General features: G+C 41.2%; 1 protein-coding gene across 8 annotated transcripts in view; it reads right to left on the bottom strand.

Moving 5' to 3' along the window:
* Nucleotides 1-6,558: 6,558 nt before the first annotated feature.
* GSE1 (Gse1 coiled-coil protein) overlaps nucleotides 6,559-26,212 on the bottom strand; it is a 293,567-nt gene continuing 273,913 nt past the window's right edge. For 6 of the 8 annotated variants that reach the window (XM_075189337.1, XM_075189330.1, XM_075189334.1 and 3 more), the window contains 15 exons: nucleotides 24,301-24,519; nucleotides 17,784-17,983; nucleotides 15,872-16,050; nucleotides 15,392-15,589; nucleotides 15,120-15,311; nucleotides 14,277-14,605; nucleotides 13,726-14,053; nucleotides 13,006-13,613; nucleotides 12,592-12,704; nucleotides 12,072-12,342; nucleotides 11,385-11,498; nucleotides 10,270-10,692; nucleotides 9,139-9,411; nucleotides 8,646-8,749; nucleotides 6,559-7,772 (listed from right to left, as the gene is read on the bottom strand). In XM_075189337.1, coding sequence (XP_075045438.1) covers nucleotides 7,638-7,772; nucleotides 8,646-8,749; nucleotides 9,139-9,411; nucleotides 10,270-10,692; nucleotides 11,385-11,498; nucleotides 12,072-12,342; nucleotides 12,592-12,704; nucleotides 13,006-13,613; nucleotides 13,726-14,053; nucleotides 14,277-14,605; nucleotides 15,120-15,311; nucleotides 15,392-15,589; nucleotides 15,872-16,050; nucleotides 17,784-17,983; nucleotides 24,301-24,517 — 3,684 coding nt within the window. In that variant the 5' untranslated portion in view covers nucleotides 24,518-24,519 and the 3' untranslated portion in view covers nucleotides 6,559-7,637. The remainder of the gene's footprint in view (nucleotides 7,773-8,645; nucleotides 8,750-9,138; nucleotides 9,412-10,269; nucleotides 10,693-11,384; nucleotides 11,499-12,071; nucleotides 12,343-12,591; nucleotides 12,705-13,005; nucleotides 13,614-13,725; nucleotides 14,054-14,276; nucleotides 14,606-15,119; nucleotides 15,312-15,391; nucleotides 15,590-15,871; nucleotides 16,051-17,783; nucleotides 17,984-24,300; nucleotides 24,520-26,212) is intronic. The other 2 variants (XM_075189331.1, XM_075189338.1) reach the window with 1 other exon arrangement.

The following is a 26,212-nucleotide window of genomic DNA, read 5'->3' as shown; positions in this document are numbered from 1 at the left end:
GCTTTCCTCTTTCTATTTTATTCTCAGCATTCTGCTCTGTAATTTAATATGGACATGCATGCCTAAATTGTGATATAGGGTGGTTGTGCTGACTGTATCTTGGCATTTTAAGTATAATTCCCTTGTAGTATTTTTTTATTTTGAACTGAAACCTCCCCAAATAAACAGAGACGCTCCTGTGCTAAGGGAGAAACTCACCCCTCCTGCTGTCCCACGAGGGCTCACAGCCTGTATTCCAGACATAGATTGTTGACGCTACTACACTGCTATCTGCAGCTCTTTTCATCCACCCCTCGGGCTATGGACCCCGGAGTTTGTATCTCCAAGTAACTTTGTGGTATTGTCAGATTCTATCTGGGACAAAGTAACGTTTCAAAACCTCCCATTGATTTAGTAAGAATTTATTTATTTTTCTGAAATAACAGCAATATATTCATAAATACCACATTCAACATATCTATTACAATACAGGTTTTTTTTCAGCAGGTACACTCAGAACAGGATGTATTTTTCTTTGTTTTAGCTCCTTAGCATCGGAACCTTTCATTCATCCAACGGGAATACAGTTTTGTTTTTTTTCATTACCGGATAAAACGTTAAAATTAAATAATCCAAAGAGATTTGTCAAAAAAGGCCACCAGTTCTAAATCTAGTAAAAATTGTAGTTTTGTATTGTTATATGCATCGGGCAAGGGGAGCGTATTGTGTTCCCCCTTTAGTACTGCTGCTCATACATCTGTGTACACCTACAACATGCAGGAATGGAAGGTGGAATTGTATCATAACTCTGCTCAACCAAGATGACATGAGGTGCTGACTGCCTGTGTATATGAGCCTTCATTAACGCAACTTTCTGATTAGTTCCCCATTGCAAAAACATTTGTTCTATGTCGCTCCTAATATGTAGGGTGTAGAGCATGTCCGTTCTGGCTTCATTTGTGCCACAAAACATTTCCAAAAGAGCTCATTATAACCACTTTCTTGTGGGAGCTGTTTAATTACAACAGAAAATAAGTGACTATCTCATTCATGTGCTCAGTGTGCCAGTTTCAGTTACAATGCTTCACGGTGCATCTATATGCACACCAAGTCCATTTAAATATCAGAATCACAAAGCTATCACTTTGTTTTTGCAATTTTCTGGCTATTGTCCAATTGCCATCTCTGCGTTGATGCCACAAGTGCAAGATTTCCATTTCCACCACTCTTGCTTGTTTTAATTGACCGTGGCTATGTGCACCAGTATTATGGTGTAATCAGCAATTTCCAACTGTTTTCTATGCCGGCAACCAACCTGAAGCAATAGCAAGCTTGGGGCATTACTGTGTAAAGGGAGGAACGGCTGCGTATGGACAGTTATGAATGAAGGGTGCAATAATGAAAGTGATGTCTCTGAAAATCAGGAGACTATTATTCTACAGCAGAAAATTTCCCTGATTTCTGAAATGAATTGACACTACTGAACAGCAAAGTTTTATGGCTGGATGATTATTAGGTTTGGGGAAAAAATCCACTGAGTAATGAAGTTACAGTATCTTTCCATTGTGAGATTTTACACTCGACTTTAGTAAGAAATTCTCTTACACATCAAAGGTCCAGATATTGTAGACACATTGTATAAAATCACAACCTCTGGTGTTCAGATTGCATGCTGCGCCCTCTTGTGGCATGTTACAGGAAGTGTTAGAGATTCCATAGGCTAATTATTTACACTGAATATTTTATCATTTCCTGCTTCTACATCAACATATTCCTTTATATCATACTTGTGGCAATTATGATTCTATTGTGTTTGATCCAGTACTTTTTGGTCAACTCTCAGAGTATGTACTGCTGGTGTTACAGATTAATTGTAGCATAACAGTTAAAAGTCTGATCATTTTTGAGCTTAGGTGGCCAGTTTATGTGTAAAATGATTTGGAAGTAAAGCTTTGTTTTTAATATATTATGTGTGAAATGAGCGTTTTGCACATCTGCCACAATCTGGCTCGTAACTCTTTCAGTTAAACCCTTTATGGCAGCTGTCGTAAGCTACTATGGTCGTGTCAAACAATTTTAAAGACTCTTAGGGCTAGATTTACTAAGCTGCGGGTTTGAAAAAGTGGGGATGTTGCCTATAGCAACCAATCAGATTCTAGCTTTCATTTATTTAGTACTATCTACAAAATGACAGCTAGAATCTGATTGGTTGCTATAGGCAACATACCCACTTTTTTAAACCCGCAGCTTAGTAAATCTAGCCCTTAGAGGTTGGTGGAGGAACATGGAAGTTATACATTAGTAGTACCTGGACTCTGTAAGAATCATTATTGCACGCTTCTCTCAGTGGTTGCTGTAATTACATCAGATTAGTATATATGTGCTGTGTGAATTCTGCCATTACTAACTGCTCTGTCTCTTCTGCAGTGAAATGTTTGGATTCTAGAAGTGCCCTAGAAGAAGGGTGTTTTAAGGCTTATTCAGCTGTAGTTAGACAACAGTTTGCAGTTTTGAGGTAAGGGGAGAGTTACCTGAACACTTCCTACACTTTCAATGTATGTTCATGAGCAGACACCACAAAAAGTAATTACTTGTGTGATGTATTGTTATAAGAGGACGTATACATGACACCTCGGCGTGCGAAGTCTTGATGAAAAGTACATATCAGTATAAATATAATACATCCAGAATACAGGATGTGATCTGTATAATCTGTTACATACTGGAGGTAATTGCGTATAAAACACTCCTATACTAGTGGGTGATTTAACTGAGGATATAGAGTAGCACCAATATTCATTAATAAACAAAAACTGGATGGTACTTCTCTTGTACCAAGTTTAATCATGTCATAGAGTAATGTTTATATATGAATTTAGGGAACTGGAGACATTTTGTGTGTGCTGTATTGAAGCAGAGAAAATAACTGCTATCACCTCATGACCATTGGTTGTAGTATATACTATTGCTTTTTCTATTCCTAATTATTTGAAAAGTGAAAAACAAAGTAACAGACACAAAATGCTGATATGTCCAGTCCTTAATGAGGATTTTGAACAAAAGTTTGCATTGTTTATTTTGTAATCACCTTCTACCCGGTACATCTGCATTTTACCTCAGTCTTGTTACCTCACTCCTATAACAGACGGTTGTAATGTCTTCAAGTAGCAGATAGTGTTATATAATGCTTGTATGGCCTGAGAGACCAGCACAAGCTACCCCACCATGTGAGACCAGCAGGCTTTCCAAAGTATCAATATTTGGTATTCTTATTTCTGAAACATGACTGCAGAACCCTGACATGTTTATCCTGTATTTATTTACATTGATTGCATTGTAGAATCTTCCACAATGGAGAGCAGTGCTGTGAAATACAATATCACAAAATGTGTCATGGATACTTCACCATCAATAGTGCTGGTGAATTCATGATGTAGGATGGTTACAGCTGTTTAACAGTAAATCTTCACCTAGGAGAGAAATCAATGCTAAACCTACTGTAATAAAACTGAGGGTCCTGGGTATGGGACCCCACCTGGAGCCTGTAATGGTCACGTGGCTGATAGCTGGGAGAACATCACAATGTAAACCAGCCAATTGCTAGTTGTGTGTGGAGCTGATTAGGCAGATATGGGGGTAGTGTATTTGGAAATATTGCTGTTAAGTGGAGATTATTTAAATCGCAAACTTATGTTATTGAACAATAGGGATGGCCAGAATAGAACTCGTAGTGTTTCATATTTTGTTGTTTGGCAGTATAAGGGTCTTTCTCATCTATGCAATAATGGTTCTTCCTTTTACATCCTGCTCAGCTGATACTATAAGTGACTGAGGGGGCAGTAATGTGTATCTGTATTGTATGAGTGTTATAAGGTGTATGCTGCTATATCTATGAGAATACCATACATACAGATATTACTGAGCTAGGACCTCTGCTGTGTGACTAAACAACACCCTGTTCATGTGCAAACGAAGAGCTTTTGTTTCTTCATGAGTTATTCATGAATTGGGGGGAGGCTGAATCTCCCTTAGGGCATAGCTCAGACCCACTGCTATAATTTTGGTTAATAGCTCGTTATTGTGATGCAGAGTATTGGAACACAGTGCTGTGTGCCTACTACTACTTGGGGGGTTAAGTGCAAAGCAGCTCAGCATACAATACCTCCTAACCAAACCTACAAAGGAGAGAAGTCTCTGCCCCTTCATTTACATACATATAAAACCCAGCCCTCTCTAAATACTACTTCCATCACTGCACTGGAGGTTAATTAGCATTATTTGAAATGAGTCCAATTACAGCTAACAAGGGAATATGCAGCAGTCCTGCAGGCTTTGCTGCAAAGGAAATGCACAATGGTTCTACTTTAACTCTTTGTGGCTGGGAATAATTTGACAGCAGCTAGTGGATTAGTAGCTTGATAACTACACATTTAAGGTGACAGATTCTTATTGTCTCAGACTATTACAATAAAGCTGCAGCATGAAGCAATAGCCACATAGCAGAGAACCATGAGATAATCTGCTGCTCCAGCTCCATGCTTGTCCTGTATTTCAGGTGTGTAATAGCTGAATAGTCATTTTTGACTGTTTAACTAGTATGAATTGTCCTTCCCCGGAATGCTTTGTAACTCATGTACTTGTCTGAATGAGCTGAATGTGACGTGAGCAGACCACTCTGGATATCCTGCAGGGGATGATTGATCCTGGACACAGCTGCTGGAAAATTGTGCTTGTGATTGGTCTTATAAATATGTGACAGTATGCCCCCTACAGGGAGGGGTCATAGTTGTCCCTGAGGCCACTTCTGACAGTCACGTGTTTTGCAGCCCTTTGATGAGTGACTAAATTACTTGTGTGTCTCTGGCCTTACTCCATACAAAGTTCATTCCTTCCCCGCATGGCAGATATGCAAGATAAGTATACTGGAGTCCTGGTCAAAATGTGAATGAGTGAATTACTTTTGATGTAATATATAAATCATGATAGATCCTGTACTGTATACAATATATGTACAGATCTATGTGTTGGGGTTTGTACTATTTGACACCGTAATTGTTACCTAATTCCATGTGATGTCTGGCTGTGGTCATTTCCGTACTACGGTACCTAAACATCACAGATTTTCCTGGTCACCTCTATGGGTTACATTCCCACTGTGTGCTTTCCCTACTGTTTGAGGAACTCCCGGGCGATTCTAATTGACTGATGTGGGAAATTTAAAGCGGAGCGGAACAAAACAGGACAAATATTTATATATGATTTCCAAGCAGTACTTTAAAAAGTGAGGTGGCTCTTCACATACGGAAGAATGATAAGATGTTAAAGTACTGATACATCACTTTACAATCTCGGCCTCGCATGAGCTGTATGTAACACTTGGCTCTCTATAGTGGCTGCTGGATCTCAGGAAGCAACAAGACAATTGTACAGTAATGGAAGTGATGACTCCATAGAACACACTCAAAACAGATACACCAAGGACGTTTATTATTTCAATAATTAAACGTTTTTGTTCCCCTTTATGACCAGACCAAATTTCACATTAACTGAATCATTTTTATTTTAGTCTATCCAATCCAATTTAGTATAGTTATTTATGGGACAGATATTGCTTTCAATTTGCTACCCCACTTATTTTAGAAGCATTATCTAGGGAAAAGCAGACGGAAAAAATAGGAATAACCGTTTTCCACACGTTTTCCTCTAGTTACTGTAATGTAATTAGTGCAGATCCTGAAAATTATGCCACAATAAATAATGGACTAGTTTTCCTGAGTACAGTGATACCCAATGTGTGATGCAGTTATAGGATATAGAACCCATGTTCCTTTTAAACTTTCTTTCCTTGAGTATATGCCACAAAAATGTGTATGGTGGGAATAAGGGTAGATGGGGCTGGGGGTGAACAGAAGAAAAATAATAATAGGGGCCGGTGGAAAATAGTTTGCAATAACATACTTTATGTTCTTTCCACATATTTCTTTTTGTATGTGCAGTGGGGGCCACATAATAACATGAAGGATTTCACCTGTGTCACCCCTCTGCTGCCCCCTTATACAGGAGTCCTAGTGACAACCCCAAGGCAGATGCAAAGCTTTCAGCTTTGGGGCTCACACTGACCTAACTCTTCCAGGGCCAGACACTGTTTATCTACGTTTGTAAATGATTGAGCAAGGCACAACATGACTATAGGCCAGAGGTCATCAATTTGGGTCTCACACCTACTGTACTTGTGTGTTTAATGTAAATACTGACACAATTTATGAATAGCATAAGAACCTATTATGCATAAAATGGGCGATAGATCCCCAGGTGATCCCTGTGCTAAAGCAACCTTCAAGTTTAATTGTAGAGACCTGAAACTCCCATCATCCTCTCCCTCATAGAGGTTCCAGCACAGTAAGAGTTGGAATATGAGACATACAGAAATAACAAAAAGCAGATCGTGAAGACACCACTCCCCCCTCAAAATAAAGTCTGTACCCTGTGTTACTGGCTGGAGACCATATTAATCCCAATGTCAGAAGAATAATCCATTTTAATCAGCAGCCCCTACCCAAATATTCAGTGACAAGCAGATGCATGTTCTTCTTTTAATTTGTTTTTTTTTAACTTTTAATTCTCTCAAAAACAAAAAACACTTCATAGGATATATTCCTGACCAGCAGCAGATCACAAACACTAAATAGCAATTTAAAAGGGGGTTTTATTTTCCCCACTCCCTGGCTGAAAAAAAAAAAAAAAGAAGAAGCGTTGAATGGCAGGCTTTTCTTTATAACAATAATTAAAGTAATAAAAACATACAAAAACCTTATTTTAATATGTACAGTAATAGGTGGGTCAAAGCACCTGATTATTGTGTTTCTTGTCTTCCAATGGTGTTCCTCTTGTGTGTATGAGGGAGGTGTGTAGCAGCTTCGCAGTGATACCTCAACCATCTGGCAGCTAGGAATTAATAGGTACCTTTAATCATTTAGACATCCAGGCGTAAGTGCATTCCTGTTGCAAGCTGCAAAGCATTGCAAGGATAAACTCATTTTTTTGATGTAGGATAAAGTCCTTAACTTCAAAATCTCATTAAATTTATAATTTCTTGATTTAAAAGAAAAAACACAATCTATATCCTGGCAAGAAAGAAAAATTATAATAAGAGTCATTTTTGGTGGCCAGAATGGTCAGCAAAGAACAAGTGATAAATTAAACCGGCAGGTGGCAGCTTCACACGATAGCAATGACAGATGAGGGGAGGAAGGTGTCCACACTGGTTCAGTCTAGGAGGGTAGATTATAGGTTGCTCGTATGGTCAGATGCAGCCAGAGAACTTTCAGCAGTAAATCCTGGTCTGGGATACTGTAAGCAGGTGTGAAGAAATGATCTGCGGATTTGCTATAGGTGAGGTCTCCTTGCTTAACTCCCTTCATCCGTTGAGTCATGCATGGCACATACATATATATATATATATATATTTATATTTTTTTGTCTTTAGATTTTTTTTTCGTCCCCTTCCCCCCCACGGTAGTACAGGAAGTAACAGAAAAAGGTGATGGTTTTTTTTTTTTTCTTCTTTTTCCAATCATCCCAGTGAAAAATATTAAATATCAAGATAATAAAATAGATATTTCTATACTGTACGTTCAGATCTAGTGCAAGAGGGGGTGTCACCTGGGGTGGCCTTTGAAGTATCCCCTAGACCATGGCGAGGTGGGCAAAACAAGGCACTTTCTAAAGTGTTCGAGTTCAGCTTGTAGCCTCTCCCTCTCAGAGGCCACTTTCTGCTTCTGGCTCACCAGATCCTGCGGGGAAGATGCAAGCCGTAAGTAAAGCACTAACAGATCAATCCGCACAATTACAACAGAGGCACAACCTTGTTCTCCGTTGGGAATAGTCACTATTTTTACATGCAGTGACGTAGACATGCTCATCTACCACAAAGCGTTAATTCTCCATCTGTCCTGCAGGTTATCCTATCATACCTACTAGATCCACCGGACAGCTCTTACATACAGTATTACAGGACATTTATAAATAGCAGCACATAATCTGACGTCTATACTTCAAGGCTAAACATAAAAGTAAAATATAGAAATTGGCCTCCACAAATCGTGGCAGACGTCTGGGGACTCGTTATATTCTGATTTTATGTTCATATGAAAAGCCATCCGCTCAACCCAAATTTTCTGTTTTGGGTGAAGTTATCCTTAAATAACCAATCCAATATCAAAGAATAGACATGTTATATCTAACGCATATAGCAGCTTCCCTCTGTTGAGATGTGAAAATGTGATATTTGGAAAGGAGTTGGTTTGAAAACCTTTGATACAGACATTACAGAATGGTTAGGGTTTATCTTAATATGCAAATATCTCTTAAATAACACATTAAAGTGGACCTGTTACTTAAACACTTTGCAGGCAGACAATTTGTTAGTTGAAGCAATATTTAAGACTTGATTCATTGGGAACTAGTGAGGTCACTGGCATGAGGGGGACACAGTTGCTGCCTCCTTAATGGTCAATTAGCATTTGCACATTTTACACTTTCCACGTGTTCGTAACATACCTGGAAAACTATTCTAAATATTTAACCCCAAAAAGTGATGTCTGTGTGTGATCTGGTCTTCTCTCCTCACTGTCTGAATAACAGACTATGACAGTTCAGTCACTTACCGCCATGCGGTGAGACAGCTGTTCCGCTGTCAGACTCAGGTTATAGTGCCGAGCTTCTAGCCGCTTGCACTGCACCTCTAGAACTTGACGTTCGATGTTTTGTTCTGCGGGAGAAAAAAAACCCGTGAGCAGGGAATTTCATTCACAGTTTGTAAACGTTTAGAGAAATGCAATCTACAAACTCGTGTTAATACAAAGAAACCCTCAACATTTCCTTCAACTGTAAGCACAGATCAGAAGAATAGTTATGAGTGGAGATTTTCACTTCTGGCTATGGATGGTATCTATCCGGAATAACTGGATTTTTCCAAATAAGAGGTTTTTAAGCAATTTAGAACACTTTGCCTAAAATCTGCCAACCTACATTTAAAAATAACCACTTTCCCCACACTGTCCCTGACGTTACCCTCAAATTGTGTTTAGCAGCGACTGGGAGATAACACAAGGTGTTCTGCCTGTGATTATTTGAAGCTCCCCAGAAACCATTACCTACCTTCTAAGTGTTCTTGGTAAGCTTCAAATATTGCCTCAATTCCCTGCCACTTAGGCCTGGGTGGTTCATCCATTTCCTCTTCCTCCTCCTCAGATGTCTCCTCCCCAGAGCTGGCGTCTTGTTGCTGTTGGCCCCGTACCACAGATGACTGTCCAGGGCCCTGCTGGCCGTTGTGATGTGTAGCTGGGGCCCTACTGGATTGTTGCAGCTCGGGAATGTTATAGTGGACAGAGGCATCTGGTTTATGCTCTGTGCAGTGCAAGACAGACACTCCTGCAAGAGAACAATCACATGTAAGACTGACCAGACATGAAAACATCACTGCAATCTACGCTTCCATTTACTTCTCAAGAGACAGTAAAAGCAATTATATGCAAGTTCCCCTAACCTAAGAAGAACCTCAGGATGGTCTGCAAGGTCGTTCTAACAGTTGTTCAAAATGTCTTCTTTTTATCACCCTGTTGCTGGACAACAAGTCTATATGAAACATTAAAATTTACACCTGGAAAAACCATGTTGCAATGCTAGTTGATCTAGTAACACCCCCCCCCCCCTCTAAATGAGGTCCTTCATTAATTGCATTACTACTCGTGTTATACGTCTGCCGACAGCTATAATCCTCGCTTGAAGACATAATTAGTCGGCATCGGGCAGCTATTAATGAAGGCAGTTGAGTTCATTTTACAGAGGTTCATCCATCACAAACTACAGGACCCGGCTCATGGCAGGAGGTGGTCTACAAACTGCATTATTACAGTGAGTGGATTTCTCTAATCTGCAACCACCCAGAACTTTGGATTCAATATGGAGACAAATTATGTAATTTTATAGAGATTTGTATTCTTATTGATGGCATTAAATAATTTATAGTGCAACTATTCGTTTTCACTGTAGCAGAATGGATATAAATGTTTAATGCCAAAACAAGTAGTCTTTGAGAAATAGTTTTAATTGTGTTCTAATGAAGGCATTCTTTGTATGAAGCAGCTGGTAATATAGCACTGAGAAATTTAGTGAGCTCTTATGACTTGATAACTATAACAGTGATATCACCTCAAACTTCCTCCCCTCCCCCAGCCAGCAGACAGTAAAGGTTTAGCCATTGGAACCCCATTGTTACCCCAGTCTTACCTTTGTGCTTCTGTAGGGCTTTCTGAGTGGACTGTAACACAGATTCATGAAACTGGTGAGCAAACTCCTCTGCTCTGAAAGGCTCCCAGGACTTGCTCCTCCCATTCACACTTTGGGCCGGCTGTACAGGGGTCTCTTTGGGTGGGTGCCCTCGCATAAAGTTCAGGATGCTCAAGCTTTTTTTAACGGGGGCAGCCTCACACTGTCGTACTTTCTCAGTACTTGATGCATTGGCAGGTGGAGTTGGTACTGGAATAGGCAGGGGAGGTACCCTGGCAGAATCCAACAGTTTTGGCTGCTCTTGACGAATGAGTTCTGGAGGCTTTACAGGCTCCGGTACCGAAACAGTGCTGGACGTGGAAGGGACTGGTGTGTTGGGCTGCGTCGATGGCTGTACTACGATCTCATCTTCAGAGACTGGTCCTGAAAATAGATCCAATGTTTCACTTTAAGCCTTGAAGTAAGACATTTGGTTTCTCAACTACACAATATGAATGTCATAAGCGTCATATGGGGCTTCTGGAGGGGAGGCGGTTTACATGGCAGCACTAACCATTGGTAGGCAAGGTTATACACATTATCATCAAGTCTCTAAATAAAATAAGATGCGAGGGAGTGAGGAGGGTAATTTACATAGCAACCTCCTGACTGTGGGACTTCCTGTGACAAAAGGAACTCACCTAGAGAGACTGTTAGAGCTCATCAGTGTAAGATAAGAATTCCTACCCCGCATTGGCCTGTGTTATGCTCCAGATGCCAATGCACTGACTGAGAAAGATGCCATGTAAATCTAAAAAACCATGCTTCACGTGGCTGATTTGTCAAAGCCGATCACTTCATTGGTGGGAAACAATACAATACAGCATTTTTGCAGTATAAACATGTGGTGGTTGATGATGAGTTTGGTGAAATCTATAGTAGGTACTGCCATGTTGTTATCTGTCTATGAATAAGCACATTACTGCCTAATGCGCTGTGCCACCCTGAGATGGATGTAACCGCTCATTGTTAGTGTACTGTTGAGAAGGCCATCGTTAGTTATCAGATGGCTACAATCAAACCCTACAGTCCATTGGCCTGGGTGCTACATACTCTCCCCCCCCCATATGCCTAACCTGTGGGTATAGGAGGGGTGCCCCGACACGGAGCCAATGGGGGATTCTTCACAGACTCAGAGGCCGTACTCTTCTGCTTCATTGCTTGAAGCATTTCCACCAACTTCTCCTTATCTGCAAAATATCAAGATAAAATATATTACCAAGTAGCATAGAAGAGCACCTCTCATGAGTTGTCTATCCGTATTTACAGAGAATAAAGAAGAGCAATAGCACTGGCAGAGATATAATTTAAAAGATGCTCACAGTCCAAACACTATTGCAATCTGAGTGTGTCACAATATAATATAATATATGGAAATAATTAAAAAAAACAACTTTTTAAATCTGTGTACTGCATGCTGCCATTTTCCTGACAAAGCCTATCCCACACACATTTTGATTTTAGTTATTGATCTAAGCCAGTGTTGGCTAACCTGTGACGCTTCAGGTGTTGTGAAACTACAAGTCCCAGCATGCTTTGCAAATATATAGCAGCTTATTGCTGGAATGGTATGCTGGGACTTGTAGTTTCACAACACCTGGAGTGTCACAGGTTAGCCAACATTGATTTAAGTGAATAAGTAATCATGTATGATAGGAATATGGCAGCATGCAATAAGCAGCTTAAAAACTCAGAGCTGTGCTGATAGTTAAGAAAGGCAAGAACATAAGATGTTGTGGTTATATCTATAAACCTGATCTCACCTCTCCTCCTCTCCGCGCTGACGTGCGACAGGTCGAAGAAAGTCAGAAATTTCTTTTTCTCTTCCAGATTGGGGCTGTTATTGAGCTCATCTGGACTGAATCTGGTGGAGAGAGGGGAGTGCGGGGATGGAGTCTGCCTTTTGTTTTGGATGGTGGGAGGGGACGGGCTCCTTTCTCTTAACATCCGCCTTCTCTTCCTTCGTTTCTGTTGCAGCAGTCTCTCTTTTTCTTGTTGAGTTGTGAGTCCAAACATTTCAAGGAACTCCATTTTCTGGAGAAAATATAAATCATATAACACATTCACGGAACAACAGACAATCCATCCTTGTCTAACATTTGCATAGTTACATTTCTCTGATCACAACCATGTTTATAATTACATAGCTACATGCGATGCCATTGCAGATAATTATTCATAACCCACATGGCTATGGATAATGAAATGACTACACAATGAGGTCAGCAGCAGTCTTAGTCTCTCTTCCCATCGAGTTGGGTTATGTAGTTCCAGAACACCTACCTCAGAGGATGTATCTAGTTTGAGTGGAGGCTGCTCTGCCACCCGACGGAGATGTGCTCTTACTTCCTCCTCATCACTTTCATCATAGGAGTCATCTAGATCATAATAGTAACCTGACAAAGAGGGGGAGAGGTAAATACACTAATGAGTCTCATGTTGTCTGATAAAAAAAATGTCCAGAAATTCACATACAGGCGCTTTTAGCCCAGTTTCGTTCAACCTGTAAAAACCAAGCTTGAAATCGGGATTAATGATCACTATGCTCCTTACATAGGAGTCGAGTAGTGCAAACAGAAAAAGATAATGTGGTATGTTCTGTCATTATTGTTTGTGAGTTTGTTCCCTTAACCAAAATGGGCTAAATTTCCTCCCAAGCGTTGAGATAGATGAGCAAGACAGAGTTGATATTATTACCTTTCTCTCGGGCTTCCTTCCGCCGGCGTTCCTCGAGATCCAGCTTACTGACCAGCCTGCGATGCTGCTGTAGGAACTCATCGTACACATACATGGGATCTCGAATCCTTGTCGGGGGTGGACGGTGTGATGAGCTCGGCTTGTGAAGCAGAGTGATCTCTGTGGCCTGGCCAGCCTGCTGGAGTGAACTCCTTTGTTGGTTTAGAAAAGACTGTGTTGACTTTTCAAGTTCTGCTAGGAAAGGGGCATGGGAGTAACCAGTGTGCTCCAATGTGGAGGATTCCCGAATGGGCTGGTACTTCTCGATCTGTTCCCTTCTCCATGGTAAATCTTCCTCCTCTTGTTGCTGCTTGTCATAGCAGTATGGGCGTTCTACTTTCACTGGGAGTAACGTTTGTCTATGCTCATAAATAGGAGTGGTCTGGTTGTGAATGGTGGTGGGTTCTTGGCTTCGACGAGGTTCTGAAGAGGTTTCCATGAGTGACACAGGGTTCCAGAGTGAAGTGGGAACAGAATGCTGCTGGGGCTTTGGAGAAATAAGGGGTGGTGGTCCTCCAAAATGCTGCAGTGGCTCACGCACGCCACCCTCGTTACGGCTGGACATAACCCTAAAGGTGAGATGATGGGAGGGAGAAAAAGTTAAATGGCATAATTCAGAGTACATTGCACACATTTTAAATGGCTCTTAATCCAGAACAAAAATCTGCATCAAAGATCTACCTGAGGTTTTCTGGTCTTGTCTCAGTCTCTGGTTGATTAATAGGACGTCCAGTAATGTCCAGCTGCTGCTCTAATACCTGCTGCCGAAATTCTGACACTTGGTACTGCCGATCTTCCTTCTCCTGCCTTAGCCGTCTTTGCCGGGCTAACCACTTCTCCTCCTCCTGTGTCCTCTGTGCCAGGAGAGCAGCTACTGTCGTACTGCTTGGTGGAGGGAAAGCGGCATGGCTAGAGATAAGACTGGGCACAGAATGGTGGGTAGGCGGGGGCTGGTGCATTGGGGGCTGGACTGGCTTGGCAGGCTGTAGAGATGGTTCTTTCAACTTCTCTGCAAGGGAAAGAATAATCACTTTAACTTTAATTAACCTCAAGGTAATTCCCGATCATGGTGAGAAGTTAAATTACATTCACTTCTTTTGTGGTAATTAAGTTTCCAGCCCGTAACAACAATTGTGGCAAAACACTTTGGACCTTGTTCTCTGGCCTCATAAAGAGAGAATATATGTACTATGCAAACTACTGTTGTAAACAGATTAAATGATGGCAATTACCAGGTCTGTTGGGAGCAGGCTGTTCTGGAGGCTTCACACGTTCTTCCTGGTGACTTCGGTGCGGATGAACATCAGGTTCCACCAGAAACTGGCTTTCTATGCTTTTCAGGAGGGTGGCCTCTTTTTCTCTTGTGCGCTCTCTTTGCCTTTCAAGTTCTCGTTCCCTCTCTCTTTCCCTCTCTCGTTCTTTCTCTCTTTCAATTTCCTTTTTCTCCCGTTCCCTCTCTCGCTCCCTTTCCTTCTCCCGTTCTCGGTCAGCTTCTCTTTCTTTTTCTCGTTCCCGCTCTCTTTCCCTTTCACGCTGCCTCAGCTCCTCGTCCATTTGAAGTCTAGGAAAAAGAAAAACAAAAATCAGTTTACAAGCAAAAAACTACAAGAGGAATAAACAGTCCTAATTCTGAAAATTGCCAAATCAGCTTAAAAATACGCAAACGGCTCATCTCTCTCATCATACAAAGCAACTGTTAATCATCTAGTAGAAATGTAAAAAAATAATTATTTGTAACATTTTTCTTTTCCTTATTGTAATTTTGTAACTTGTGTTACTGCTGTGGTAGGGTTAATAGTAGGCTACATATAATTAAAGAGAACATAGTTGGTAAACATAGATGCAAAGGGGAAGGAACAAAGAGAGAACATTGTACGTACTTTATTTTGAGATCCCTGACCCAGTAAATCTCACAAATTTATTATTTGATATCTAACTTATGTCCAGTAATGCAAAAGATTAGACACTTGCCCATGCAGAACAGTCAGGAGGTATGGATATACTGGAGATGTCCTATATGTTATGTGGTGACATGGATCGGTATATTTTACTGTACACATATAAATTCACATTACCTCTCCGCTGCCAGGCTGGAGATGCGCTCTGATTGCAAAGCAGAGAGTGATGAATGGGAGAGATCTGTGGGGTACCGGACTCCAGATAGATGCAGGTGCATAGCTGAAGGGTGCATGGGAGGCAGGGATCCAGGGTTATGGAGCGGGTAGAACGGGGACCTCAGTGCAGACAAACAATATGAATCATCCATCCTGCAAGGACAACAAACTGGTTAATTAGTCTTCCTCTACAGAGCGAAACCCATCCCACAGTCAGAGGGAAACTCACTTACCTGAAAGCTGGGTGAGGGAAGGTATGGTGGGCCAGGTAACTGTTGTGATAATATGCTGCTGCTGTAGTTGGGTCCAAACCGATGTGGGGAAGCGAGGGCATGCGGAGGTCCTCAGCTGTGTGGTATGGACGGAAGCTGCGTAAGTATTCTTCTGTTACCGCACTGGGAGGAACCACGTGATGCACAGGCCTCTGCAGACTGAAATAAAACAGGAACCATTAATAACTCGGGGGCATCCCATTCCGTGTGGGAACCAAACCGTATCCAGCTCCACAATAGTGTACCATCTACCTAGCTTTATATAGAAATTCTAGATCTACAACCAGATTTAGGCTTGACTGCCTTAAGCACCTATGGACCTGTTGCATCTGAATCCTGCCGCACAAATAGTGTTACTCTTCTTCAGAAGGACGAGAACCCCTGGAAACATCATTATGAATGTGTTTCGCTGAGCAATGCCTGTGTTTCCCCACAACTCACTTTAAGGGTTGGAAGCGGGAATCTTGAACGACGGAGCTTGGCGGGATGGCAAAGGCGTATGTGTTCCCCAGCAGGTGTGCGGGTACGGCGGAAGCACCAGTCTTCTCCGGGGGCAGCTGAGATTCTGCCATCAGACGCTCTCTGCTGATACTGTTTGTCCGAGAGGAGCTGTCCTGCTGCTACGGAGGAGAAGGGGATATCAACATGTTACATTCAGATCCATTGTCCATTGAAGTGCCCCTTTCCCAAATAATGCTGCTGCTCAATATTTCTTCCTAGCTAGACTAAAGGACTTTGCATATCCTCATTAATCATCGGTGCTTTTTAACAAAGCTGGAATTTTACAGTATAGTACTTTATTGCTTCATTGGAACTGTAATGTTTTTGACCTTTCACCTATACTTGCCAACATGACCCATATGTCACTCAGGCTGGGATAATGGATTAGGAAAAGGAGTATGGTATGAGAACTGGTCAGGTTAGGTTGTGCCAGAATTCAGTAACGTACACTTGTACAAAGCTACCTAGCTTGGCAACACTGCTCTCTGTGGCCCTTTTAGAGGGACAAATAGTTTGTAATGGGTTAGATGGGCCAGAGAATGAGGCAGCCGTATAGCAAAAGTCTCCGTGTTTGCTGATCTGCTAAAATGCAGCAAAATGTCAGAGAATATCAGGTGCAGAAAGGAAGATGAGCGTGAGGGAATGTGAGCATCTTACAGCCCACTCGATGTGTATATCTCTAACATAGCATCTACTGCCAGAGCTGGAACTCTAGTCTTACAGGTCAGGTGTCTACATCTGCAAATAAAATGTTACTGTCACAACAGTAGCAATACTGCTACTGTGCAAGTAATAAAAAACGTGTGTTTTGTATTCTTGTGTACAAGCACGAGGCTGGATTTACCACACTGATCAAACCAGGGAGTCCAGCAATATGTGTTTACTAAGCTACAACTAGGGGGCTCACTGAGAGAGACTCCCTGGGAATGCACCCTCCCCTCCACAAGACACATCAGCCATACTTAATTGAAAGAGATGGGGCCCCGTTGATTGGAATTCTTAATGAGCAGCAACATCTGTTCACTTTCCAGGCCCTTGTGTGTCTGTGCTCTCTTCACTGAGCCCCCCCTGACCCCTCCTATACGCCCTGCTGAGCGAGCATTCAGCTGCCTCTGAACTGTGACCTGCCCCTGGCTATCCAGCATAGGGGAGAGGTCAGGGAGACATTACAGGCTAAAAATAATAATAATAATGTGGGGTGGGGTGGTGTGATCAAGGGAAGCGACACAACTTAGCCCAGCCACTATCGCACGCACTTGTGTAAGGAGTAATTGATGCCAGTGGAGGTGGTAAGGTGCAGCCTTGTTACTTTGTATCAAAGACAGCTTCAAAATAGAGGCATAGAATTTTCATCCCACATAAAAGCACAAGAGAATTGTGTTTTTAATAAATATTTTCAACTAGAAGCTCGTTTTGTTTCTTGGTGAATATCTTCCACAGCTCTCAAGGTAAAGCTGCCAAATCTTATTTTCTAAATTGCATTTTTGGTCTATTTACCAAATAATAAAAACTGCTGCACATTACAAATTGGACTTGGGCAATGCCGGGTGACCCTGCTTGTGTATATTTTCTATATATATATATATATTTGTCACATGAGATTAGATTTATCAAATCTAGAACTGATGAGGACAAGGGGATTGTTCATTCTATCCTGAAATCTAAAAACAGATTTGAAAGAGGATTATTACTAAATGACATAAGTATTGAGCATTAATAAAACATGAACTACTTTCCGGAACACTTATACTACAAAAACCCTACTGGACAGTACAAAATAGTATTAGGATTTACATTTGGGTGCGTTCTATGGAGATGTTCACCCTGCCTATGACTGCATAGAGTGGATTACCTGACGGGCTTCACTTCTCCACACTCCATTGACCGTTTTTGTTGGGGCGATGGTCACCACAGGTGGGGTGTTGGGAACACTGTGGGCAGTCGGGGGCACTATGATCGGCCCCATGGGTCCCCTCTTGGGTGTGCTGGCAGGAGAGCTGTGGTTTGTTGCCGGAGATGAGACTGGGGAAGACTCGCTGCTTATTGATGATCCTGAAAAACAGCAACACAGAAATCTCATCTTTAAACTTTGGGCCGGAAATCGACCTCAAATGGGTCACAATTAGTGCGGCTGACTACACACGATGACAGACAATGGGTTTGGTTTCTGTAGGTCTCTGTCACCATTGATTTACCATTATTGGGAGAATCCCTTGTTCTCAGCCCACATGTATATCTATTTATGAGCATACAAATCACCTCATGTATGGGAAGCCTTCCCCTAGATCTGTTTGCAGAGCATTTACCCTATTTGCCCCAGGTTATTAATTAAATCCTCATGTTAATTCATAGATTTGGTTACTAGTGCAGAGCCCAATCACAAGGCATTTACCCAGGACATCACAACATAGAATATTTTTTTCTTCCAACATTGCAATCTTCTAAGCTTTAAAATATTTGTATTTGCACTTGTACATATTTATGTACAGTACAGGAAATTTTATACAGTGCTATACAGATATTTATCAATAATGTATCTCATTGAGCAAACAATTTTATTAGAGGGAGACAAATGGTCTGGAATCTAAACCCAGATCTCTGACTATTATTCATCTCTAGACAGTGCATTTATTCACTAAGCTACTCCTCTTTCCCCCTAAGTAAAATCACAAACTTGGGGATTTTACAACTGAAGCCTGAAAATGTTATTTATGAGGGATCAGGACTAGCAGAAACCACTGACCACTCAATCCACAATTTGCTGACCAGGCAACAATCTCTGCCGCTATTAGTTAAGGAACTACCAGACATTCCCAGGACACTGGAGACCTGTATAGGTGGCAAGAGAAAGAAAGGCCAAAGGAAGAACAGAACAAGAGATGGATCATTTTATCAGAGCTGCATCTAGAGACAAGGCTCTCCCTATTAGTCTGCAGAGAAAGGGTCTGCTTATTACAGAGAAGCTGATAAGGTTCAGGGGAGCTATTGAAGCATATCTTGTTAACGGAAGGCCAGGAACAATTAGGAATGTAATCCTTTCTGAGCTGCCGAGCTGTCCCTGACCGTTCAAAATCAATAGCTTCCCAACAAGTCAGGCAATTAACAGCTCCGCAGTTTCCAGCATTACAGCCTCCAGTTTTGTAGTGCAGCTTTAAACAGGCGACAGTGTGATCATTGTAATTAACTGCTGGCATTCTAGAGAGGACTTGCTCAATAAAATTAATTGGGATTAGAGTTGAGGAGTCCTAGTGTAGTTGTGTCACCTTTGTTGTCTGCCCCCTGCCTTCCCCTCCATGATAGCTGTTTATCTGTCAGACCCAGGGGCTGTGTGCAATTAACAACACTGCTTTCCCTTACTCTTTAGTCATAAAGCAAATAACCTTTCAAACAACACAAGCTTGTAACAATGGCCACAGACTGACGTAGCACGGCTTGCTCTTGAATTCTAACACAGATCCTCCAATACAAGAAAACAGGTTAACTGAACTGCGTACTGTCACATTCAGGGGGTTATCGAAAGTCTCTACAAGTATGAAAATAACTATTTACCAGAGATAGGAAGAAAACGACAGACACAGACGTTTAGCCAGAAAATGAACAATGAATGAGGTTGTGTGGCTGCGAGGATGGGACAAACGGGTTATTGAAAGGGTCCAGAGAGAACACAAAGGGTCGTTTTATGTGCAGCAGTTACTACTCTTGATGATCTCAACACTGCCATGTCTCTGAATACCCAGTGGGTAAAACATTGACCCTGCCAAGTAAGTGGCTGCTCCTGAAATGTAGAAGCTTATTCATTGCTGATTACTACAGATAATGAGACAAGAATAGCAGGGTAATAGTGTTGTATATATTCAGATAACTTTCATTTATTGAAACGTTAACTGGTCGCTGACTGCCAAAAGTAGATTCACCTTGTGCAGAGATGCTCTGCAGAGAGCGACCTCACACCCGGTATCTAGTGAAGTGATCAGGAAGCGTTACCTATGTCTGCCTGCTACCTGATCACATACATAGTATAGTGTTCAACACAAAGCTTAGACTTCCCCGGTGACATCACTAGGAATTACCTCCAAAGTAGGGAAGCCTCATCAGCACTGGTATATGCAACGGATAATAGGGGAGACCAGAACATCTTTCCATATAACTCCATCATACCTTACAGATGTCGGTTTCCCCTATACTCAGCAGAACTAGATAATTTATCTTTCTAGGTTTGGTCTAAGTAACTTTGGGAAGAACCATGGAAAGGTGAATTTTTGTAATTTTTTCCGATATGATGCACATAAAATTAAAAAGTTATTCATTTCACTATTCTACCAAAAGAAAGCAGTTTAAAAATTATTATTGTTAACGTATTCTGACAGTTAAAAATGATGAACCTAAAAAGACAGTGGGCCTGATTCATTAAGGAAAGTAAAATAAAAACAAAACAAAAACAAAGAAACTTTACAACTGGGCAAAACGATGTTGCATTGGAGGGGGAGACAAATTAAAATATGGGGACAGATTTATAGTTGGGGTAAGGCATGTTCTAGATCTACTTTAAATTTCAGTGTACAAATAAAGCTATCAAGTATTTGTGAGCTACATGAAAAAAAACCAGCCAGTATTTATCTTATGTGCAAATAAATAAACTAATTTGCACCCTTTGTATTGTAACATGGTTTGTCCAGGAGAAAACCTTACTCATTTTATTGCCTTACTTTCCTTAATGAATCACAGTGTGTCCTCTGATCACCTACAAGGCTGTGTACACTCCATCTCATCAGATCTATATACAGGATACGTTTATCTGTGTATCCACACAGCTTCCAGTGCAAAAGGGAAAAAGCGGAATTATTCAATATAAACAGCCATACACAACACCAGCCTCCCCCATGACCAAGCCCCCCAACCAGGCTACAATAACTATAGTCACTCCTACCACAGTATAATATGGTAAGCGACTAAGAAAACACAGACAGTAGCCACTTGGTAATTAACATAAATAAGACTATTCCTAGATGTCTTGGTGAAGAAATAAGGAATATAGAACTATTTATAAAAGGTTTATTGTGCTTACAATGTTGCAAACTTAAATGTCCCTCAAGGTGATTGAGGGACTTGTCAGTCACTTAACACTGTTCCAGACATGATAGCGGATGTTGAGTCATGGAAGCCCAGGGCAGACACCCCCAGATCAGGACGGACATCTCCTGCTCAGCTTGAGCTCTATGGAAACTGCTCAATCTCCCGTACACTCAGCCCCCCCCCCCCCTCCCCTCCCTCACTCTCTCCCCAGCCCTGAGATGGAAAGGTTATAGCACTTAATCATTTCAGGGATAACACAATAAAATATTAACACAATAAAAACCTTGAAATGAATTTAAGAACAGATATGTCAGAATAGTGTTTTTTACATATACAGAATCCTAACCCCAGTGGCCTAGCTGTAGTGCTGACCTAACCAGGTACAACGTTGATACATCACACAACACGGCCTGCAGCTTCCTCTTGGCATAGCCTATCATCAGGTAAAGCCATTAAACTAAAAGGCCATCACTTGACTAGTTCTGCATTCAGAGGGTTATTGTGGCGGGAGAAAGATTTATTTACAAAGATGGTTCTAATAAGCATCTGGAAACACCCACAGATGTAAAAGTTCCATTAGGGATTTGATAACTCAGCTATCTCCTCACTGTAAGCTATTGTCCACCGTTATCACCGTGGCGCCTAACAAATGTAGGATAATAATAATAATAATAATAATAATAATAATAAGCCATTTTAGACTTTGGAAGGTATCCTGTACAGTCTTACATAAATTTATATCTCAAATATATTCAATTAATATAAGATTTTGAATCGTTTACATAATTTTGAATGCAATTAGTATTTTTCATATATATAAAATAATTTGCATTAAAGTTTAATCATTTAAAATGAAAAGTTTTTCAGTACGGGGAAAGTAATGATTACGTCAGTGCTGGTGGATAAAAGCAGCAGACTTACAGACTGGTTAGGTGCCTGTGACGTAGCAGCCCTTGATCTGTTCCAGATCGTCACAACATGTAGCACAGATACGCTGCCAGCTGTAGTATTACAAAGGATTTAGCTGCACCCCTCCTCCCCCTCAGTGTGCTACAGCATCATCCAGCACTGCTCACATCACACTAAATGGGGCACTTATGAGATTAATGTACTCTGCAAACGACCGGTAATTTCTACCTTAATTATGAAATTAATTTGCTGCTGTTAAATTCCCCTTCTTCACTGGAAATGAGGCTGTCATTTCAGACAGCTCTGTTACCCACCACCTTGAGCTCAGAGAGTGGGTCTGTCTGGCCTCAGCGTGCCGGGACAAGTCGGGGCGCTCACACAAGGCTCCCAGAGCAAGTGGAAGCCTGTATGAGACAGATATGACAGGATGCAAAACAAGAGACACCTGTAGCCAGGCAGTACGGCAAACACAGGAGATCAAACACAGCACAACAATGGGAGAGAGAACAGGTGCAGTTACACAGGGCCAGAGCAAAGGGGGATTAGGACACAGCAAACAGAGAAAACAGAAGGCAGAGGTTTATATACACAATTAAATAAAATATAGGCTTACATTGCAGCAGCCGTAGTTCTTGTAAAGGACTATATAGCCATGTTTGTGTCCTACGGGGCCCCTTACAATACAGCGACTGTTCATACCAGCTGCCAATTTCTGTGTCACTCATTATAAACAAGTGAGTGATGTGGCTGCATAGAACTGCCTACACATTGACTGTCATTCACTGCCCGGTCCAAGTGGAGAATATTCATCCCCTCAACAGTTTTATTATATTTTATATATAATCATAGGCCCAGCATACAGTAACACAGGTTATGGGTTTTATTTACAGCTTCTCTATAAAGGAGATATATGGGCCAATTCTGGTCCTGGTCAGTGGTTTAGCTCATATTCTGCTTTTCGGTGTGGGAAGGAGCCGTCTCTATTATATAAATGTTTGTCTGTGTGTTGTATTTAAATTAAACTGTGCACAATACACAGCTTAATACACAGTACTCGTACATCACATCTCCTTTATCAGAGAAGCTGATGTCACAGTGCTCACCCACAACGTATGAGTTCCGTCATATATCGCCCTCTTCATAACACCAGTTGGCTTTTAGGATGTAGGTTAGCACTGCATATTGGCTTTATCTTCATGCAAATGCTATGAAAACATGGCTTCACACAACATAAAATCAAGACTAGAGACGATAGTAAAACTGCGGAAGTACTATATAGTTCACATCGATCGTCACTACCAATACAATCTGCCATTCAATCTCGGCAACACTAACAAGAAACAGGCATGAAGTAGCCTCTCCAAAAAGACCACGTAACACTGAGCAAAAGGGAGTGTACAGCCAAGATCTGACGATATGATCAGAAATTTATAAAAACAAAACTAAAACAACATGACTTATGGTGACAGAATAAGTTCACAACCTTGTCTCTATAGGAAACATTGTGTATTTGTATTTATTTTGTAAAAATCATATTCGCCAACTGATAGTTAATGTGTCCGCTGCATTTTAACAGCGGAATCGCTACGGTGTGACAGGAATGGCGTTCTCCATTCACCTTCCTTTTACACTGAGCTTATGCCTGCTTTACAACGCAGCAGTTATCAGAGAATCACAGCTTTCTAAAACTTCCATGTCACCTTGTCTTATGGTTTGACACAGTATTTGTAAATGCGTTTTTTTGTTTATTTTTAAGGCATCAGCTTGACTGCAAAAGTATCCACATAAGCTGACACATGTAAATTCTATATTTCAACCATAAGGCAGTAGTACAATTAAGACTGATTTGACACCATACTACATATTGTTCTATCTTGGTAAATGTTGTTGTGCCGCGGTGTAGTCGACAACTGTACATACAGAAACCACAGTAACTAATATCTAAGGATGGGACGCATTTCACTGCTAAGAGGAAGGGATCAGTCTTTACATTGCATTGACATTCCAATTAATAACTCTTGGCAAAAAACACAGTGGTAAATAGATCAGAGCAGTCATACATATATTGACACTAGTGGTCACAGTAATCACAAGCTGGCCGACATCACAGCCATTCTCTGACTGCTTGCAGCAAACACAGATATCTGATAAAACTGCTTAGAATTAATCTGGCTAATTTGTTCTGTACGTGCCTTTCAGGAGGTGCAGTCTGGCCCCTGTCACTTCATATCATCTAGCCTTTAACATCTTAATTAACCCTCGATTTGCAAGCTCTAATTATTCTTCCGAGAGCAGCACATCCATTTGCAGTGGAGGAGAGGCATGGGATGCTGATGCGTTTTTGGATGCACACATTCACAAGACACAGGTTCCAAGTATCATCTTACCTCTTGGCTCCTCTGCCTGTTTTGCAAGTTTACGCAGCGCAGCAGCAAAGCTGGAAGAGGGTGCGGACTGGACTGATAACGCGCTGCTGGCCGCCGAGCTGCCATTGGGTACCAGGGAGCCATTGAGAGGGGAGGGAGTGAGGGGGCTGACAGTGGCCGTGGTCCGGGTGGCTGTAGAAAGCATTCCTATGGAAGGTGACTTTGGCTCATGGTTCATGCCTGGAACAAGGGAGAAAAAAATATAAAAAGGAAAATAAAGCTAAGCAGAATGAATGGTTGAGAATAAAACTAAAAACACATATTACAAAGAGGTAGGCTTTATAAACTACAGTGGAAGTATTAGCTGCATTCAAAGGCAGAAGAAAACTACCGTGGCCCTGGGTATTGGCAAGCCAATACCCTGAAATATAATTCATAACCTCTTTGAGTTTCATTTACAACACACAGAAGGTCCTTCGGCCCAGTTGTGGTAATATGCCCAGCAAAACACACAGTCCAAGTATTTTGCAATAAACGGTAGCATGACCAACCCAAGTTCATTGGAATATGCAAAAAGCGCCTCACCTCTGACTTTGGGCCTGATTTAGACTTTGGAGCAAAACCAGCTGGAAGGTGTAATTTTGCACCTTTGCAAAACCAAAATGTGTAGACGGCTTTAGAATTGGGAGAGGGCGCTGCCCAATATGTGTGTGCAGCATTTCCAAGCATTCGCTCCTCTTCCATCGCAGCATAGTTTGTCCTGGGGCAGGATGTGCTCCTCACTCTACATGAGGCCCTTTAGGTTTTGTCAGGGACATACTTGTAACACTAAGTGATTACTATAGTGATTATTTACTGTTGTACACTTTAAATACAGTAAAATATCCTGTGATAAACACAACAAAGTGTTACATTCATTATATTTACCCGTTTTACTGAATGTGGGTGTCTACAAAAAGCTTTCATCAGTCTCACCAAGTGATACCTCTTGTGGGGTCTGAGCCACATACAACACTATCAGCCAATTACTAATTAACAGAACTGCAGCTCTAAGCTCTAGTGAGTTTTGTTACAAATAAAATTGTACAAACAGAGACCTTTTTGATTTCTCCACATAATCATGCTCTTATTAAAGCCATGTTTAAAGACATAAACGTTGTACAAAATGTGATGTTAAGATGCCCATACACGGGATAATATTTAGAAACAATATACGCAAATTAGTTTGTGATAAATTTACCAGCTATCGTTTTGTATATTGTTGACAAACTATCTTCTTTTTTTTCATATGAGCCAGTATTGAAATTGAATAGCCGGAATGTTTGTACTCTGATGCCAATGTAATAGAAACATTATGTGACGACGTTAGCTAATAACGCACAGCGCATGTTGCAGGAGGACCTCCTCGGTAGCTGTATTTGATGATGAGTCTGCAGAGGTGTGTGGGGTTTTCTGTGAGTGCATGAAACATGGGTTAGTTCTACAGTGCTCGTCTTTTCCATATGAAAATGTTGTGACGAATGTAATTTTCATACCAAATAGTACTGAAATAATGCACATAACTTCTATAAACAGTGTTTTTTGGCTAGTTGGTAGTGTACTAATGATGTATAGAACCTGGTTTTGCTACCGTCAGTTCCCGATATAATATTTTTCTTGTAAACGACAGTGTTGTGCCAAGTCTGGTCACTCGCATTACCTACTGTAGCACTAGCTGGAGAAAAGGGAATAAGCTGTGTATCCATTATTTATCTGGAAACACTTAAGTAACACTATTCAGTTTGTGAATCGTTTAATATTGGCCTACAGAAGCAGCCCCTAACGTTATATTTCTGTCTGCTGCCATTCAGTACTTAGGTGTATATTTGTTTAGCCAAGAAATGAAGGGTAAACGTTCCAGCGTTATCAGGAATGTAATTGACACCGTGCAGCT

The sequence above is a fragment of the Mixophyes fleayi genome, chromosome 10 (assembly GCF_038048845.1).
Source record: "Mixophyes fleayi isolate aMixFle1 chromosome 10, aMixFle1.hap1, whole genome shotgun sequence".
Classification (NCBI taxonomy): Eukaryota; Metazoa; Chordata; class Amphibia; order Anura; family Limnodynastidae; genus Mixophyes; species Mixophyes fleayi.
Note: the sequence above shows the minus strand (reverse complement) of the source record. Positions and strands in the feature narration are given on the sequence as shown.